Source organism: Physeter macrocephalus, chromosome 9 (assembly GCF_002837175.3).
Source record: "Physeter macrocephalus isolate SW-GA chromosome 9, ASM283717v5, whole genome shotgun sequence".
Lineage (NCBI taxonomy): Eukaryota > Metazoa > Chordata > Mammalia > Artiodactyla > Physeteridae > Physeter > Physeter macrocephalus.
In genome coordinates this window covers 46,362,600-46,380,178 of record NC_041222.1, presented here as the reverse complement: position 1 = coordinate 46,380,178, position 17,579 = coordinate 46,362,600, and the positions used below count along the sequence as shown (strand labels likewise).

Here is a 17,579-nt window from a genome sequence, read left to right as displayed (position 1 = left end):
TCCGGGAAGACCCCACATGCCCTGGAGCGGCTGGGCCCGTGAGCCATGGCCGCTGAGCCTGCGCTCCGCAACGTGAGAGGCCTGCGTACTGTTAAAAAAAAAAAAAAAAAAAAAAAAGAAGTAAGTGTTGGAGAGAGTGTGGAGAAAAAGAAACTCTTGTGCACGATTGGTGGGAATGTAAGTTAGTACAGGCATTATGAAAAACAGTATGGAAGTGCTTCAAAAAATTAAAAATAGAACTACCATATGATCCAGCCCAGTTTTTCTTATTTGTAAATTTAGACCAGTAACTCTGGATCAAAATCTTTTATCATGTCATTCCTGCCAAAGTTGATTTAAGTCTATATCTACTTCCCTGACTTCTGTTGTCAGGGCAGATGACCTGTATATGTACTTATTATGTGCACCTTTTTGGTATGCTTCAAAAACCATTAGAGCAGTGAACAGAAATTTTGGTAATGCTTTCATGGATAACTGCCACAGAATGTAAAACTTCTTTTATAACTGTGGACTTTGACTTTTTTAAAAACTCAAATAAAGTAAAAGCACTAATAGTTGTGAAATAGCACTTTTTTTCCTTACTCCTGTGAAAGTTGGTCTTCACATTTTTATTATCCTCTAGTACAGTGGTTCTCTAAGTGTGTTCCTCAGATCAGCAGCATGTACCTCATCTGAGAAACGCCAACCTTGTTAGAAATGCCAGTTTTGGTTCCCTAGTCCTGCTCTACTGAATCAGGAATTTGGGGAATGGAGCCTAGCAATCTGTGTTTTAACAAACCCTTCCGGTGTTCTGATGCGCACTAAAGTGTGAGAACCACTACTTTACAATATACAAATGAAGAATTGAAATGCACAGTCAAGTGTAAGTGTCCAGATATCTTTATGTAATGATAATTTAAAGTTATGATTTCAGTACTCTGTACATTATCAACATATATGATATTAAAAATACTACATATGAATGAAAAAGTTCAATTAGTTGTTGCAAGGATTATTATTGCATTTTAATAATTCATTCTTGCATTTCCTCTGTAGCTGTTGTGGCAACAGCTCGATAAATGCTTTTATTTTTTACCTATTGTTTTAGCAGTTGAAATTAGTAGAAATAAGTATGTCTTCTGAATTTAAATCAAGTGTTTCATTAGTGATTCTAGTATTTTATTACTTTATATTTAATTTACTGTTTTTTATTCTTAGGTAACAGTCTCTTATGTTAGGTCCCTTGAATTCCTTTCTGAATTACTGTTTTCCCCTTTGGTGTCTTGCACAAAATGGACATGTCACCTCTCTGATGTACCTTCTGCCTTCAGTCTGACTTAGAGCATTCAAGAAATGATCTATGTCAAAACCCAAAAAAGTAGTGCATGTTAGCCAACCAGATATTACATACCACAAGACTGCAATTTGTTGAAGATTCCAAATAATCTAGCTGCTTCTATGCAGGGCTTTGGTGACTCCCATAAAAACTTCACAATGAAAAACTGTTTAAGAGTTCTTGGTTTCAAGCAGCAGAAACCAAGTCTGGCTTATTTAAGCAAAACAAAGAATTTATTGAAAGATACTTGTGACTCAGAATTTCTAGGAAGTCTGAAGAATCAAGCTGAGAAAAGACAGGGACAAGCATTGTTAGACAGCAGCCAGACCAAAGGCAAAAACACACCCCAGAAGTTGTCCAGTAAGGACACCACACTACCACAATCATCTCAAACGCTGTTGGCCATAGAGATAGCGCTGCTGCCGCTTTCTCTAACTACAGTTCTCCCAGTTCCCCAATTCTCCTAGCTCCCAAACTTTTTGAAAATATTTAAAACTGATTCATTCTGGCTGCCTTTAGTTACTTATATCCTCAGTCTAGTCCAATCAGACATATATTTGCTAGCACTACATGGAAACACCTTACAATAAGATTACCTCCTCTCATTATATCTAATGAACATGTTTCAGAATCATCTTACATGGCTTATCTGTAGCAGTGTGCCCTGTTTGCTACTCCCTTTTCTCATGGTTTCCTGTTACGTCTCTGACCTCAGGCCTTTCTTTAGGTTGTTTCTCTGGCTGGAACATTCCCTTACCTCCCTGTACCTTAGCTTCCTTAAACTCCTATCCCAGCTTAAAATAACATCCAAACTTCTTGCCATAGTCCATAATGATGTCTTTAAGCTTTTTAAACAACCATCCACATTGAGAAAATTAGATGTACATTTTTATACTCAGATAAATATACACATGCACACACACACCATATATGCATATGACAGAAACAAAGTTTCTCAAGATAATTCTTATCCTTACATCAGATATGTTCTGATGTTGTCTAGTCTACTATAGTCTCTTTCTTTTTTTAATGCTAGTGTGACCCATTGAATTGTGGATCATGACCCACAGTTTAAAAAATTTGTTTACACTACTTACATGTTTAGTTTTTGTTTTGTTTTGTTTTGTTAAATAATTTATTTATTTTTGCTGTGTTGGGTCTTCGTTTCTGTGCGAGGGCTTTCTCTAGTTGTGGCAAGCAGGGGCCACTCTTCATCGCGGTGCGCGGGCCTCTCACTATCGCGGCCTCTCTTGTTGCGGAGCACAGGCTCCAGACGCGCAGGCTCAGTAGTTGTGGCTCACGGGCCTAGTTGCTCCGCGGCATGTGGAATCCTCCCAGACCAGGGCTCGAACCTGTGTCCCCTGCATTGGCAGGCGGATTCTCAACCACTGCGCCACCAGGGAAGCCCACATGTTTAGTTTTTATCTACTTTTTAAACCTCATTTGTTTCTAATGTCCTTCTCATTCATTTTAACCAACCATTCTAGACTTCTAGTTCCTTCCTAAATACCAGGATTTTTTTTCTTTCATAGATTTAAGAAAATGTCTAATGATCTTATTTCCTTTCTTATTTTTGACCACCTGCCCCTTATGTTATGCAGCCCTTATGACAGTAGAGGTCATGTTCCTTTTTCCCCAGGTGCCAGAATAGATGCTCAGTAAATATTTGTTAAAAGAATGTGTACAGAGTAGCCTGAAAACAATAATACATTGTACCAATGTAAGATATTATAATGATCAGCATTACTATATTCGGGCTTCCCTGGTGGCGCAGTGGTTGAGAGTCCGCCTGCCGATGCAGGGGACACGGGTTCGTGCCCCGGTCCGGGAAGATCCCACATGCCGCGGAGAGGCTGAGCCCGTGAGCCATGGCCGCTGAGCCTGCGCGTCCGGAGCCTACTCCGCAATGGGAGAGGCCACGACAGTGAGAGGCCCGCGTACCGCAAAAAAAAAAAAAAAAAACAAAAAACCAACCAACCCAAAAAACAAAACATTACTATATTCTATCTTCATAATAAATTTTATGGTGTGAAATTTGCAAGGTATTTTATTTTCTTAATTTGCCATTTTCATACTGTTGCTTGATTTTGTAGTTGACTAGCTTATTGGTGAGAGGATATTCAAGACCTAGGTAAAATACAAAACACATAATTTAGAGATATTATATATCTGGACTTGTGGATAAGACACCTGAAGGTAAAGAAAACAGAAAAATTGGTTATAACTAAAATAAATTGACATACATAATCATCCTAGTGAATAAGCAAGCAGGGAATATTCAGGGTCATGCTTAGTCAAGGTATATGCTAAGGCATGATGGGATGCAAACAGCACTAATTTACTGAATTCAATGGATCAGAGTCCTGACATTTACATAGAACCTGATAATAGAGTCAGCTATGAAGAAGCATCTGTCAGCAAGTATGCACATATCTATGTGTTTACATTCATTACTGGATACATATGCAGAACAATGGAAAGATTTCTCTTCTGCTATAGAATAATGTGACACATTGTTTTCATAACGGTCTGAGGCAATCAATAAAGAACAAACAAAAGGAACATAGCAGCATCTTTCAAGTGTGCACAGAATTGCTTGGGAATTTAGCTGTTTCAGTAATGTACAGTGCGGAAATAGCTGCTTTCAATCTGATATGCCAAAAATTGAGTACTTTTCTCAAACGTATGTCTTGGAAATTTCTGGGGAAATACTGTGCAAGCAAAATCTCATATGTATTCATTCTAGCAGTATGAAAGACAAGTTGATCCTAGGTATCAGAATTAAAGTTATTATTTCTAGTACCTAGAAAGAAAGAAGTGTTTGTTTTTGTTGGTGGTGCCTTTTATTTTAAACAAAATTTCTCCAGTATTTACTCAGGAGCTTAGAACATTTAGAACTGAAAAGACGTTTAGGAATTATCTGTGCCTGACTCTGGCTCTGGCTCCAGACAGGCCTCCAACAAATGCGTTAATGCTTATCTTCTTACCCTTGAAGAACAATGACTAAGGATATTATGGTCTGCCTCTGTTACCCAATCCAGTGTTTAAAAGTCTCCTCTCTTCCCCACTGCAAGTGTATAAGTGTCAGGGACAAATTTCAGCAACAATTTGTGACACTTCATTTTCTAATGTAATTGTGTCTTTTTTCCCCTAGAAATTACCAGTCTTTACCCCAGTGTGTGTTTATGCAAGCCTTCTCCTCAGTCCCATGGGTTATGATTGAGTAATGAGCATAATTTATGGATTAGGCATACTCTTTAGCGACTTTCACTCTTATCCTGTTCTTTGCTCATTTTTTAGCTAATGAATCATCTCCAACTAGGGGGAAGTATGAAAATCAAAGCTCTTTGCTGCCATATTTTTATGCTGACTTGAGGGCTATAGATACAGATTTTATATATCTGTGATGCATTTGTTTACATTACTGTTGTTCACTGAGGACTAATTATATAAAGGAGTCATACCCCAAAGATGGAGTAATTTAAACCCCGTGGAATGTTTCTCTTATAATAGAGTTGCAACTTCCATGATCATAGAACTTCTGAAATCTAAGTGTGCAGTGGTAAGTATCCTCCAAAATAGTCTCGCCTTTTCCATCTCTATTTCTTTACCATTGCAATTACATCTTCTGCAGATTCCATTCTGAGTAAGAGAGGAGAGTAGTGGGGTGTTAGTAAACAGTTAACTGAGGTGTAAGGAACTCCCAAATAGCAACAGAAAGTCCATATGTTCCCTATACCAGCTTTTGGGACTGTTCCTCAATAGTCATTCACACATATCATTGACATATGTAAAAAGTTAAGTTCTTTTTATGTGACAGAATGGTTGAGAGCATGGGCTAAGTGCAGACTGCAAATCCATTTTTTACCAGCTGTGTGATTTGGATAAAGCTATTTAACCTATCCAAACTTCAAGTATTCACCTTGTCTGTGGAAATAGAAATTATAATAGTACCCATCTCATAAAGTTGTAATGAAGATTAAATGAGTTAATACCTGAAAAGTACATAAAATGGTGCCTGTTGTGTAGTAAATGGTCAGTAAATATTAGCTATCAATAGCCATTATTACATGATTTATTTATAAAATCAACTTACTACTGGGGAGCGTGCTTAAGCATTTTGTTTGGACTATGGAAAGGAAAGCTGGCACCATTTCCTGCATCTGTCAAAGTACTTATTTATTGCCCTATAGCTATGTGTACACCTTACTTGGTTATGCTTAAATACTAACATCAGATTGTGTTATTTTAAGCACAACTAAATAGGGTCATTATCATATTTAGCAGACATAAATTTAAATGACCTCACTTTTCTTTTCACCTAAATTTGAAATCAACATGGCTGTTTTATTTTATTAAATAAATATATAATGAAAGAAATACATAAATGAGGTATCCAGTTGGGAAATACAACAATAATGAGAAGAACTGTGTATTTTAAATGGCATATTTCTATCTATAAATAAAACGTTCTCTATGGAGTTGTTTCTGTCACCACCCCAAACTGAAATTTGTACGTCGATCTGTGGTGGCTCTTTCTGGAAAGCAGTAACTTTACCTAGTGTGGAATAGTTTTGGAGCACTCTAATTATTTTACTAAAATTTACATTAGAAATTACATTACAAATTAATCTGTAATGGGTTAAAATGACCTGTTTTAAATAATACAGAAAAATCTTGGAATAGTTTAGCACAATTTCTCAATTGTGCTAACCAATTTGTTTGGTTTAACAAAACAAAAGAAGGATTTATGTTTTAGAAATTTACGGAAGTCACCATTATGTCAAATGTACTTTCAAACAGAATCATATTCTCTTTGTTGGTTAGTGTGCCCACTGTGTAGCTTCAACTGTGTTGTGTTGAGGGTACATATGGGAATAAAACATAATTTCATGGGAGTGTGAATACATGAGGAAATTAACAGTGTATGGAGAGCTGTATTTCAGGTATGCACAAGGTGTTAGGAAAGTACAGAGAACAAAACGTAACAGGCCTGTGAGGAGTGGCCAGAGAGGGCAAAGGGTGCGGAAAAGTAATTCTGAGATAAGGTGATGCTTGAACTGAGAGTTTAAGGGTGATTTAGACAAAAGAAGAGAGCTGAAGAAAAATGTAAAGGCCTTCTAGACAGAGGAGAACATGAGATATAGCAGGGAGGCAAGAGAAGATGGCACGTTACAGGGACCAACAAAAAGGTCAGTGTGGTGTAAGCGAAGAAAGCACTTGAAGGCATGACTGGTATCAAGTCCAGAGATCATGCAGGCATCGGCTCTGATGGTTCTTATAAGGCAGGTCAAGGGTTGTGAATTACTTCCGAAGGCAAGAGAGAATCATGGAAAGGTTTTTAAGAAAAGCTTTATTTTCATATTTGCATTTTAGAAAAATTCCCCTGGCAGCAAAGTGAAGAGATTGGAAGAGAGCCCGAATAGAGGAAGGAAAACTAATTAGAAGGCAGTTATAATGGAGAACAGTATGAGTTAAGGCGAGTGAGTACAAGAATGGAAAGGAGAATTGGAGAATTATTTAGAAGGTAAAATTAGTAGGATTTAGTGACTGATGTCAATCTGAGCACGGAAATCAGCAGTAATTTCCAAAGCTGAGGGTTGTGGTGCTGCCCTCTGCTGAGAGGGGGAGTATAGGAAAAAGAGCAAGAGAGAGAAAGAATTCCCTTTTAGGCATATGTTCAATTTTACATTTGAGACTTCCCATATATCATGGGGTTCCCTAACAGAGATAACCAGGTGGCTGTTAGAAACCTAGATTTAAAACTCTTAAAGTCTAACGAGAAAGTGGCGCTATCAACTTACGAGCATGTATATGGTCATGTAGTATATGATAAAGGTATATGGTCTGAATAAACGTGAGAAAAAAATAAGATCTGAAAATGGAGACCTCAGAAATTACCAGTATTTAATGTGCCAGAAAACTGGAGCCTCCAAAAGCTCTTGAAACATAGTGGTTAAAAAAAGTAAAAAGTGAAAAAAAAAAATGTCATAGAAACTAATGAACAAGAGAGGTTAAAACAGAAAGACCTGGCACGTAGAAAATGTCTGCAAATATCTACACCGAACTGTCAGTGCTGCCTAGCTCTAGAATGTGGTGTTGAAGAGAATGACCAAAAAACTGGGAATTTTAATTGGATATTTAAGTTTTTAAATAAAGTATTTTATACCTCTTTACTATTTTTGCAACTTCTTGTGAGCTTATACTACTTGCAAGTAAAAATAAAAGTTATGTTAAAATGTAAGTTATAGTCAGTTGAATATTAAAGATAAATCAGTCGAACAAGCTGCTTAATCAGAACAGAACGAGGAGGCAAAGGGCAACATGGCGTGGTCAACAATATTATACTGCAGATAGGTCAAGAAAGATGAGGACTGACAGCAGCCTTTTAGCTTGGTATTTAGATGTGGTCACAAGTGACCTTATTAAAAGCACTTTCAGTGAAAGGCTAAGGGCAGAAGCTTGACTGCAGTTGTTGGGAAGTGGAAAGTGAGGACACGAGGTGGCATAGTCATCACATCAACGAGAAACTTGAGTGTAAAGAAAAAGAAAGAGTTAGGGATTTAGGGCCCATGGTAAGTGAAATCTTTGCTCAAGATCCTTATGGTGGCGAGAAAAAGATCCTTGCTAGCTACCTTAGTCATGGAGGTTTACTGCAAGTCACCCAGGAGTGTGAAGTAGCGTGGAGAGCTGACTTGCAGCCCCCAGTCATTCTGGATCCCAGCTTTCCTAAAACTGGGATTTGCAGGAAGTTTTGTAAGAAATTTAAGAAGTCACGCAGCAGGATTTCTTGGAGGGAAGAGACCTGAGCTTATTTATATGCTGGAGGTAGGCACCAGTAGAGGCGAAAGCTCTAAAGTACAGAAAAGTGTTAAGGTACTTATAAAGAAATGTACCTTTAGTTTGGAAAGTAAACCCAACTATTTCTGGGAATGAAGTTTCATATAAAATACAAAAACTCACCATGTTCCAAAGGGTAAGCTGATATATTTTAAACATATATTCACACTAGAAAGAAATAAATAAGATGATATAAATAAATGTCTTTCTTTTTTCTTCTTCTAAAGCCGAACAACAACTTATCCTTACACAGAAACGCAGATGTACAGCCAAAACACTGGAGGGAATTACTTTGATACTCAAGGGAGTTCTGCACAGGTGACTACCGTGGTCTCATCCCACAGTATGGTGGGCACTGGTGGGATTCAGATGGGCGTCACGGGAGGACAACTCATCAGCAGCTCTGGAGGAACCTATCTGATTGGCAATTCAATGGAGAATTCTGGTCACTCAGTGACACATACCACTCGGGCTTCCCCAGCGACAGTAAGTATTTGAGTTTTTATTTGTTTAATTTAGGTTCTTGATAGCCTCTATTGTACATTTTTCTCTTTAGAGAGACAAAATCCAAAACACTGGGCTGGGGCAACAATGTGTTGTGCAGTTTTAGTGTGTAATTTTTTCTAATGTATGTTAAAATCCGTACTTAAATAGTAAAATTAAAAATGTTTACCCATATGCCATATGTAAAGTCATTTTGCATTCTACCAGAGGAACACTTTGGGAAGCACTGATCTAGGTGATTCCAATGAAAAACATTTATATTGGCTCTGATCATAGGTATGAGCAAATAATATCTTAGGAATACAACTACATATTTGAGTTTTCAAGGTTTTAATATTTAATAAATATATTTATTTTGACACAAGGTATCTTAATGTGCTAAAATGCTATAATAGAAATAGTCATAAGAACCTATGCAGAATTTGATATCCTCAAACTCTGTAACCTGGCCTTTCCATTTTTACCTTAACTAAGCATAGGGAGAATAATCATTGAGAACCACCTAGCTAAAGTAGAAATGGAATTGATTTTCTAGATGTTTCATATAAAAGGGGCCTGGGGATTTGAATTAAGTGCATGTACCCCTTTTCCATAATCCTACCATATAGTTTGTTCTTATAATGAAATAGAAACAAATTGGGTAGAAAATAATTATATGAGAGGCTTTACATTTTTCATTTTGTGGATTTTCTTCATGATATAATAGGTACTTGGTAAGTATTTTGTGTATACTTTTTTCTGTTTGTAATGATTACATGTGTTCATACTTTCATCATTTAGTATCTTTTCCCTAATCCATTTTTTCAAGCCCTTTATTTTTAATTCACTATTTTCTGGTAACATCAGAACAGATAACTAACCGTTCTAAGTGGAGAGTTCTTTTTTTATCATCTTTTCTTTGTATTTTTGAAGCATTTCTAATGCCCATTTCTCTCTTGCTTTTGATAACACTAAATACAGCATTTCTAAACCTTTTAGTCACAGCAGTATATTTATGTAGAATAGAAACTAAATCATAGCTTCTCTGGACCTCAGTTCCCCTGTCAATAAAATAAGGGGTTAGTTAGACTAAATGATTTCCTAATTTCCTCTCAGCTTTAAAATCATAATATTTACCAACGAATTGTAAAATGTTCTAGATGTAAAATAACTGTATCTTTACCATAAAAGGAAAAGAGGTAGATTAGGTACCAGTACTGTATAATGTTCCTGATACAGGCCATCCAGAAAGTGATTTTCAGTGGAAAGGGAAGTACTTGCCACTTACCAAGGCCTTAGGAAAACTGGAAAAAATGGGAAGAGTCCTTTCCCACTTTCGTTTCATCTATCCTCTCTCATGCTGGCTTACCAGCGCTCCATCCCCACTCCTCTCCTGCTTCACCTTCCCCAGGCACTGCTACTTGCCTTCACATTGAATTTTAGCTATCTGTTAAATATCCTCATGAGCTAGATATGGGTTTACTAAATTTACTAGTGCTATCACCGAGTTAACTAAATTGATTATTCCAGGTCATGTATATATAGGTACAAACATTAGCAGGATGAATTTTATAGCTTGATTTTTTTGTTTGTTTTCCTGTATAGAGTGTGAAAAATGACATGACTCCTTAAGTTGTCCATTACACAAATTCGGTGCAATTTTGATTATATTAATTGGTAAATTAACACAAAATAACTGACTTATAACAGCTGAGAAGAGTGGGAAAACTATTTTTAAAAAATCAATTCCTAGTGTCAGTTGCACATATTAATTCACACTTTTAAAAAGGCATTAATATTTAAGGTTCTGTTAAGGATGGTTTTTTGTTTTCATTTTTACAAGAAAATCTCCTTTTTAGCAAAAGGAGTTTAAAAGTTAAAGAGAGAACTTTTGCATGGAACAATCATAAGGTGTCCTCATCAAAGCACATGATAGTGACATATGATAGATACATATTATCTAAATATACATCTGCTAGTAATTATTACCTTACATTTATTACCACAGTTTATATTTGATTTAGATCCCCCCCTCAGTCGTGCTGAAGATCTTCATCTGCTTCATTCACAGTGAGGTGGTGATTCTGTACACAGTTTCACATCTGTTCCTATAGTGAAGTTAACAAAGTTTAAGTGCTATGACACCTATTTAAGATTTCCTCCCATCCTCCTCTTGCCAAATGCTAGAAAATTTGTGCTATGTATTATAGTTGTTTAGACTCCTAAAACTCTAGATTTTTTGGTAGGTGCCGTGTCATTAAAGGAGATTTGCTTATTTTCATGTACCTTTTTCATTCACCGTAGAGCCATACAAAGAATGTCTATGAGCACAGTCTTTAAGAACCTGTTAGTCGAGATGCAAGCCATTTCTTTCCAAACGTTGAGCCAGACTGTGCCATATAAATTCAGTTTTTCTGACTGTTCTTTAGTGTTCAACCTATCACCCATAGCATGCCTGATGCAGCTAACTGGGTAGGAGTAGCCTCTACTATTGCCAGAATTCCTGACAGTAGTAGTCAATTGGGCTGTTCCTTACAAGCCTGTAATAAGTGGAATGTATAGTCAGTTAATTCAGTTGATGTGAAACTAGTTAAATTTGAGGGCTTGGGAACAGCACAAACCTAATACCTTTACGCGGTTCCTGGTTACCAAGGTTTCCTGCTCTGGTTCCCAGAATAATTGCCTTTGCTGTCTCTTACATTTGACTCTGTCTCTATAGAAATACTTTCACTTAAATTTATTAGGAATAACTTTCTGCCACAAAGAGGTTTACTCCAATGTGCAAACCAACTTCTCAGGATAAATCAGTAAAAAGAGATGATTTGAAATTGAAGCCACTACTAAGAAAAATAAATGATCAGCACTTGAAATATTTTGTTACCTAGTCTAATAGTCAATATAAAACCAACTTATAATAGAAGGATCTTTACATTAATGGAGAATTTTTATTTGAGCATATGATTTACTTTAGTTTTATAACCTTAAGTGAAAAACTATTTTACATAAACATGTTTTAGTATTTCATTTTTGCTATGCATTGTAAAATGTTTCAGTTTTCAAGGTACATAGAAATTTCAGAATTTTTCAAAAGATTATTATGGTAACATATTAAATTTTATTTGATGAATATATTATGGTACAAACTACCAATATTCAGATTTGGTCAAAATACTTTTTCTCCTTTTACTGTGCTCTTTTATTTGGTCAATGGAGTCCATGTGTATAAATTATTAAATATGTATGTATGTATGTATATATATTTTTACTTATTTAAATATAAATATAAACTTATACACATTTATTTATTTATTTATTTTTTTGTGGTACGTGGGCCTCTCACTGCCGTGGCCTCTCCCATTGCGGAGCACAGGCTCCGGACGCGCAGGCCCAGTGGCCATGGCCCACAGGCCCAGCCGCTCCGCGGCACGCGGGATCCCCCCGGACCGGGGCACGAACCCGCGTCCCCCGCATCGGCACGCGGACTCCCTACCACTGCGCCACCAGGGAAGCCCAAACTTATACACATTTAAAAGGCATTTCCTGCTGATAGTATTAAATAAGAATTTTCAAAAAGATTATGTAACATTTTTTATTGGAACATCACTGGGTATGACTTCAGCTAAGTTCCTACGTGAGTAAACGTTTTACATTTCATTAAGTTAGTGCTAGGGATCTATTTATTGTTAACATTTCAGGAGAACATGGGCATTAAGGTAGAAGAGTTGACTACAGTCATATCTGAACTCATTATGCCTTGATCTTCCTTCTAAATACCTCTCCATAGTGTTTCCTTATGTGTCTTTATTCATTTTAAACTCTAATTTATTTTTCATCATTATTTTTTATTTAACCATATTTTTTTTAGAATTTTGGAACCGGAACACATTTTGCATTTGAGAATCAAAAATTTGTGATTGTAGTTAGTGATATTTTTGTATTTATCACAACATAGTTTATCTTATACCAGACTATATAATAATAAGCAATTTGCTATAAGAAGCTTAATTTATTCATTCCTCCATAAAATAACATTTGAATTCTTATAATGAGATGGTTATTTATGGAGTTGTTTTTTCTTCTTGATAAGAATAACTAAATTAGATTACATTAATCATTTTTGAGACTGTGATATGAAAGCTTATTTTCTACTTTTCTGTATATACATTTAGTAATTATATATGTTAAATGGCTCTTGCTAAAATTAGATCCCACCAAAGGGCACAAGGAAAATGTGTTGAAGCTAATATTGTTCATATCTCTACCTTTTTTGATTAATGAAAAATACTGTAATTTTTTCAGTTGTTTGGAGGAAAATTTCAATGTCCATCTACTGCTATATAAGTAAAAGTTTGGCCTATCTTATATAATTTATAGAAAGTTAAGAATTCATTCAAGAATTGTAGATGCTTTTATTTCTTTATCCTTGGGTTTGCGTGTAAAGTTTTTATGAATTTATTTATGTGAATTAGTTATACATTCTTAAGTTGCGCAGTTCAAAAGATAAAGTGCATGATGCAGTGTCCCTCTCACTCCTGTTCCTCAGTTCTTCTCCTTAGAGGCAATCAAAGTTATCAAGTTCTTTGAGTATCACTCTGGAGTTATTCTCTGAATGTACAAGCAGAATGTCTCGCTTTCCCTCCCATTAGCATTTTTTTTTTTTTTTATGAATAGTAACAAAAATACTGAATCTTGCCTTTTTTCCCACCTAACGGTGTGTGTCAGAGATTTTTTTATATCAATACTTGAAGGGCTTCTTTATATTTATGGGGAAATGGCTATATTAGAAAGAGCTGAACTGTCCATTCTTCTTACCAAAGGGTAAAAAATGTTAAAATAATGTTGGATTACTTCTTATGGCTATATAGAGATAGAAAAGCAACATAGTCACATGAAACAAAAATTTCTCTGTAATTGTCATATATAAAGATATGCTTGGAAGAAAGTTTTTGTTAGAAATGTGATTTTATACATAAATCACAGTTATTTTATATATTACATATTACAGAAATAATAAATTTCTATTTTAAATAATTTTCTTAGTTTTACACTTAGCCTGAATGATTTAAAAATGAAAGTCAAGCAAAACTACTTTCTCCACTTATTTTGGCAGAAGTATGTATGTCCATTATGATCTTAGTATTTTCTGTTTTCCTGTGTCCCATTTTCCCAGGCCAACCTGAGCTCTCAGATAAAACTCCTCAGAGAGAGTACCACAAATCTTCTGCTTTCTGCACTAAATCCTAAATTGACTGAAGGTTCTGGGACCTCATTTTCAAAGCACTTAATAAAATGGGACTTTGAATGACTAGTAGTCTCCATTGCTTCATCTATATTCCATTCAGCTGTCAGTTTCACACTGCTCCAGCCTTGAAGCTGATAAGATCTAGAGGCAGTAATTTTATGGTTAAGACTGTAAGACATTCTACTCCTAGAAATCTTGATAAACTAGAAGGTTAAGACAAACAGAATGACAGGGGCCTTCAGCTCCTCCTGAGCACAGCTGATGGATTCCCTTCTAAAGCAAAATACAATGAGTTATTTTAATTTTTAGCTATTTCATACTGAAACAGCATTTCAGAACCACAGGTGTGTTGCAACATGCCAGAAATGGCTAGATTCTATTTCATCCAAAATCTAGAGTAGGAAGGTTTAATGATGTTTGCATATCCTACTTATAAATATGGAAGTAAACTATGTTCCAGGTGACCTGTTGTATAACTTTAACTTTATCCTTATATTTATAAATCAAATTGCAAGTTAATTTACTAGTTTGAAACTACTGTAGATTTTGAAGGAAAAAAATCACTAATGTTTCATTTATGGAGACTAGGTGATCCAGATAAAATATGAAATGTATTGGTGGCAAATTAAAATATACTGTCATCTGTGAGTTTCATATGAGTCAGTATTAGACCCATAAAATTTAATACTGCCTGTTCCACTGGCCCATGTCTTTTATTTTAATGAGGGAAAATTCAAAACGATGCCTATGACCAATTATCAATTCTCAAATGAAAGGGAGTTTCTCCATGTTCCCATGTTTATGAGTTCATCCTCCAAAAGCATGTGATTTGGTTACCACTTTCTCAGTATGCATAACTACAGTTGTATTTATTGGCTATGGAATTATTTGGTTTCTCTTAAAATCTAGGTTTTTAAAAATTATAACTGTTGGTGCCCCAAAATTTCATGGGCTAGGGATTTTGTAATCTATCTGTTGAATGTTAAAATAATTTAACTCATTTATTTTAAATTTACCCCCTATAAGTTTTAGTAACTTTTCCCATCTGCCTTGTGAGAAAGGAAGATGTGATTTTTAATTGTGCTTTCAAAATTGTAGGAAAGATGCAATTAGATAAGAGAAGGAGATATAAAATTAGGAAGGAGGTAAAGAGGTCAGAATTCGCAGATGATATGATTGTGTACCTGATAAAAATCACAGAGAATCAAATGAAAAACTATAACAAATAATAAGAGAATTTAGTAAAGTGACTTAGTACAAAATTAATACACAAAGAAATCAATAGCTTTTCTAAATACAAATGACAGTAGCTAGAAAATAATATGAGCAAAGATCTCATAATAAACTCAGGATATACCAGGCAGTAAACTAACAATATATGTGCAAGATCCAGCTGCTGAATAAAACTTTTTAAAGTTCCTAAGGGACACAGAAAGAAGCTTGAGTAATTGAAAGAGAAGTTTCAGTATCAAACATTTTGAATCTCCCTAAATTAACTTAAAATTTTTTATATGATCCTAATCAAGATACCAATAGATTTTTTTCTTTTATAAGAAAGGCTATTGGGCTTCCCTGGTGGCGCAGTGGTTGAGAGTCCGCCTGCCGATGCAGGGGATACAGGTTCGTGCCCCGGTCCGGGAAGATCCCACATGCCGCGGAGCGTCTAGGCCCGTGAGCCATGGCCGCTGAGCCTGCGCGTCCGGAGCCTGTGCTCCGCAATGGGAGAGGCCACAACAGTGAGAGGCCCGTGTACTGCAAAAAAAAGAAAAAAGAAAGGCTGTTTACATAAATAAACACGCAAGAATAGTGAAGAAAGTTGTATAAAAAGAAAAATAATGATGTGTGGTGTGGGGCACAAACAGCCCTACCAGTTGTTCAAACATATATAAAATTAATAATTAAAACAGAATTGTCTAGGCACATGAATAGACCAGTATAGGCCAGTAATAGACTAAAGACCATAAATAGGCCAAATGCATATAAGAATACAACATATGGCAGATGTGGCATTGCCTGTCAATAGAGAAATGATGAATTATTGATAAATGATGCTTGGGACAACTGGATAACTATTTTTAAAAGAAAATTAGATTGGTTCCATACATTACTCCTTATATAAAAATTAATTTCACTTGGATGGAAAATTTTTTTTATTATTGTTCTGTTATAGTGGGGAAACATGATGTAAAATTCAGATCCTACAAAAAAATACACTGATGTGATCAACTACATAAAAGTAAAAACATTCCATATGACAGAAACCACAGCAACAAAAGGCAACAGTGAAACAACAACCTCGCATAAAGTTTTGAAATGTTATATTCAAAGCATGAATTCGTTTAATATATAGACCACTCGTAGAAATCCTTCAGAAAAAAAAGAGACCAAAATGAGGAAAGCATTTGAAGAAGCAGTTCACTGAAAAGGAAATGAAAAATAAACTACAAAGAGATACCATTTTTCATCTCCCACACAGGCAAAGTTAAAAAGTTAGTAAACCTTGGCAAAGGTGTAAAGAAACAGGCAGTCTCATTGTTCATAGTAATCTAAATTGGTACAGGATTGGAGAGCAATAAGGAAATTTTTATTAAGATTGAAACTATACATAACCACTGACTCAGAGAGTACTTCTAGGAATTTAATCCACTGATGATACTCGTACATATGTGAAATGCTGCATAAACAACTATATTCATTGTAGAGTTATTTGTATTAGAAAAAGATTGGAAGAAGCCTAATTGTCTATCAGCGGAGAAATAGTTAAATACGTTTTAGTGCATTTGTCCATTCAGTGGAATTTTATACAGCCATTAAAAAGAGTGAGGCAGTGTGTGTATGTGTTTACATATGTGTAGATAGAGAGATAGACATGGAAAGATCTCCAAATATATTGTTAAATGAAAAAGCAAGGAGTAATGTGTGTGTGTGTGTGTGTGTGTGTGTGCTTGCGTGTGCCTGTGCATGGCGCATGTGTGCATTTAAATAGAAATATACATTTCTGTATGCTTAAGTAAGTACAAAGATACCTCTAGAAGAAGGAATGAAGGAAAAAAAAGATGGGAGGCATGTGAATATATTTTCTATTCAACAAAAGTGATTTATTATTTTTAAAAATCTTAGGCAAGCTCTTAATGATTATAAAGTGTATCTATTTGGTCATGCTACCCAAATGCATGTAACTGAAACAACCCTTTCTTTATGTGCCCAGTATAAAGATTGTCTATGAGGTATCATGATTCAAGTTAAACCTTGATCCTAGGTTTCAGAAAAAATCCTTCTTTATTAGACGGTTGAAAGTTTAGAGAATGAAAACACGCATTAAATTTAGTAAAGATTTCTAGAGCCATTCTTATTCAATATTTTGGAGTGAAGGTGAATGTTTGGTATATTCATGTACTTAGAGTCTGGATTATTCTCTTTTTTTTTTTTTGTGGTATGCGGGCCTCCCTCCGCTGCGGCCCCTCCCGCTGCGGAGCACAGGCTCCGGACGCGCAGGCACAGCGGCCATGGCCCACGGGCCCAGCCGCTCCGCGGCATGCGGGATCCTCCCAGACCGGGGCGCGAACCCGGCTCCCCTGCATCGGCAGGCGGACGCGCAACCACTGCGCCACCAGGGAAGCCCCTGGATTATTCTCTTTAATCACTCACTCTCTCAAACATTTATTGAGCAATCACTATTGACCAGCCACTGTGCTTCTA

The 17,579-nt window shown here is 35.9% G+C and overlaps 1 protein-coding gene across 31 annotated transcripts in view; it reads left to right on the top strand.

Annotated features, from left to right (window-relative positions):
* The window catches only part of RFX3 (regulatory factor X3), a 299,451-nt gene that overhangs the window by 195,073 nt on the left and 86,799 nt on the right, over positions 1-17,579 (top strand). For all 31 annotated transcript variants that reach the window (XM_028493929.1, XM_055087176.1, XM_024126911.2 and 28 more), the window contains one exon: positions 8,383-8,641. In XM_028493929.1, the coding sequence (XP_028349730.1) occupies positions 8,383-8,641 (259 nt within the window). The remainder of the gene's footprint in view (positions 1-8,382; positions 8,642-17,579) is intronic.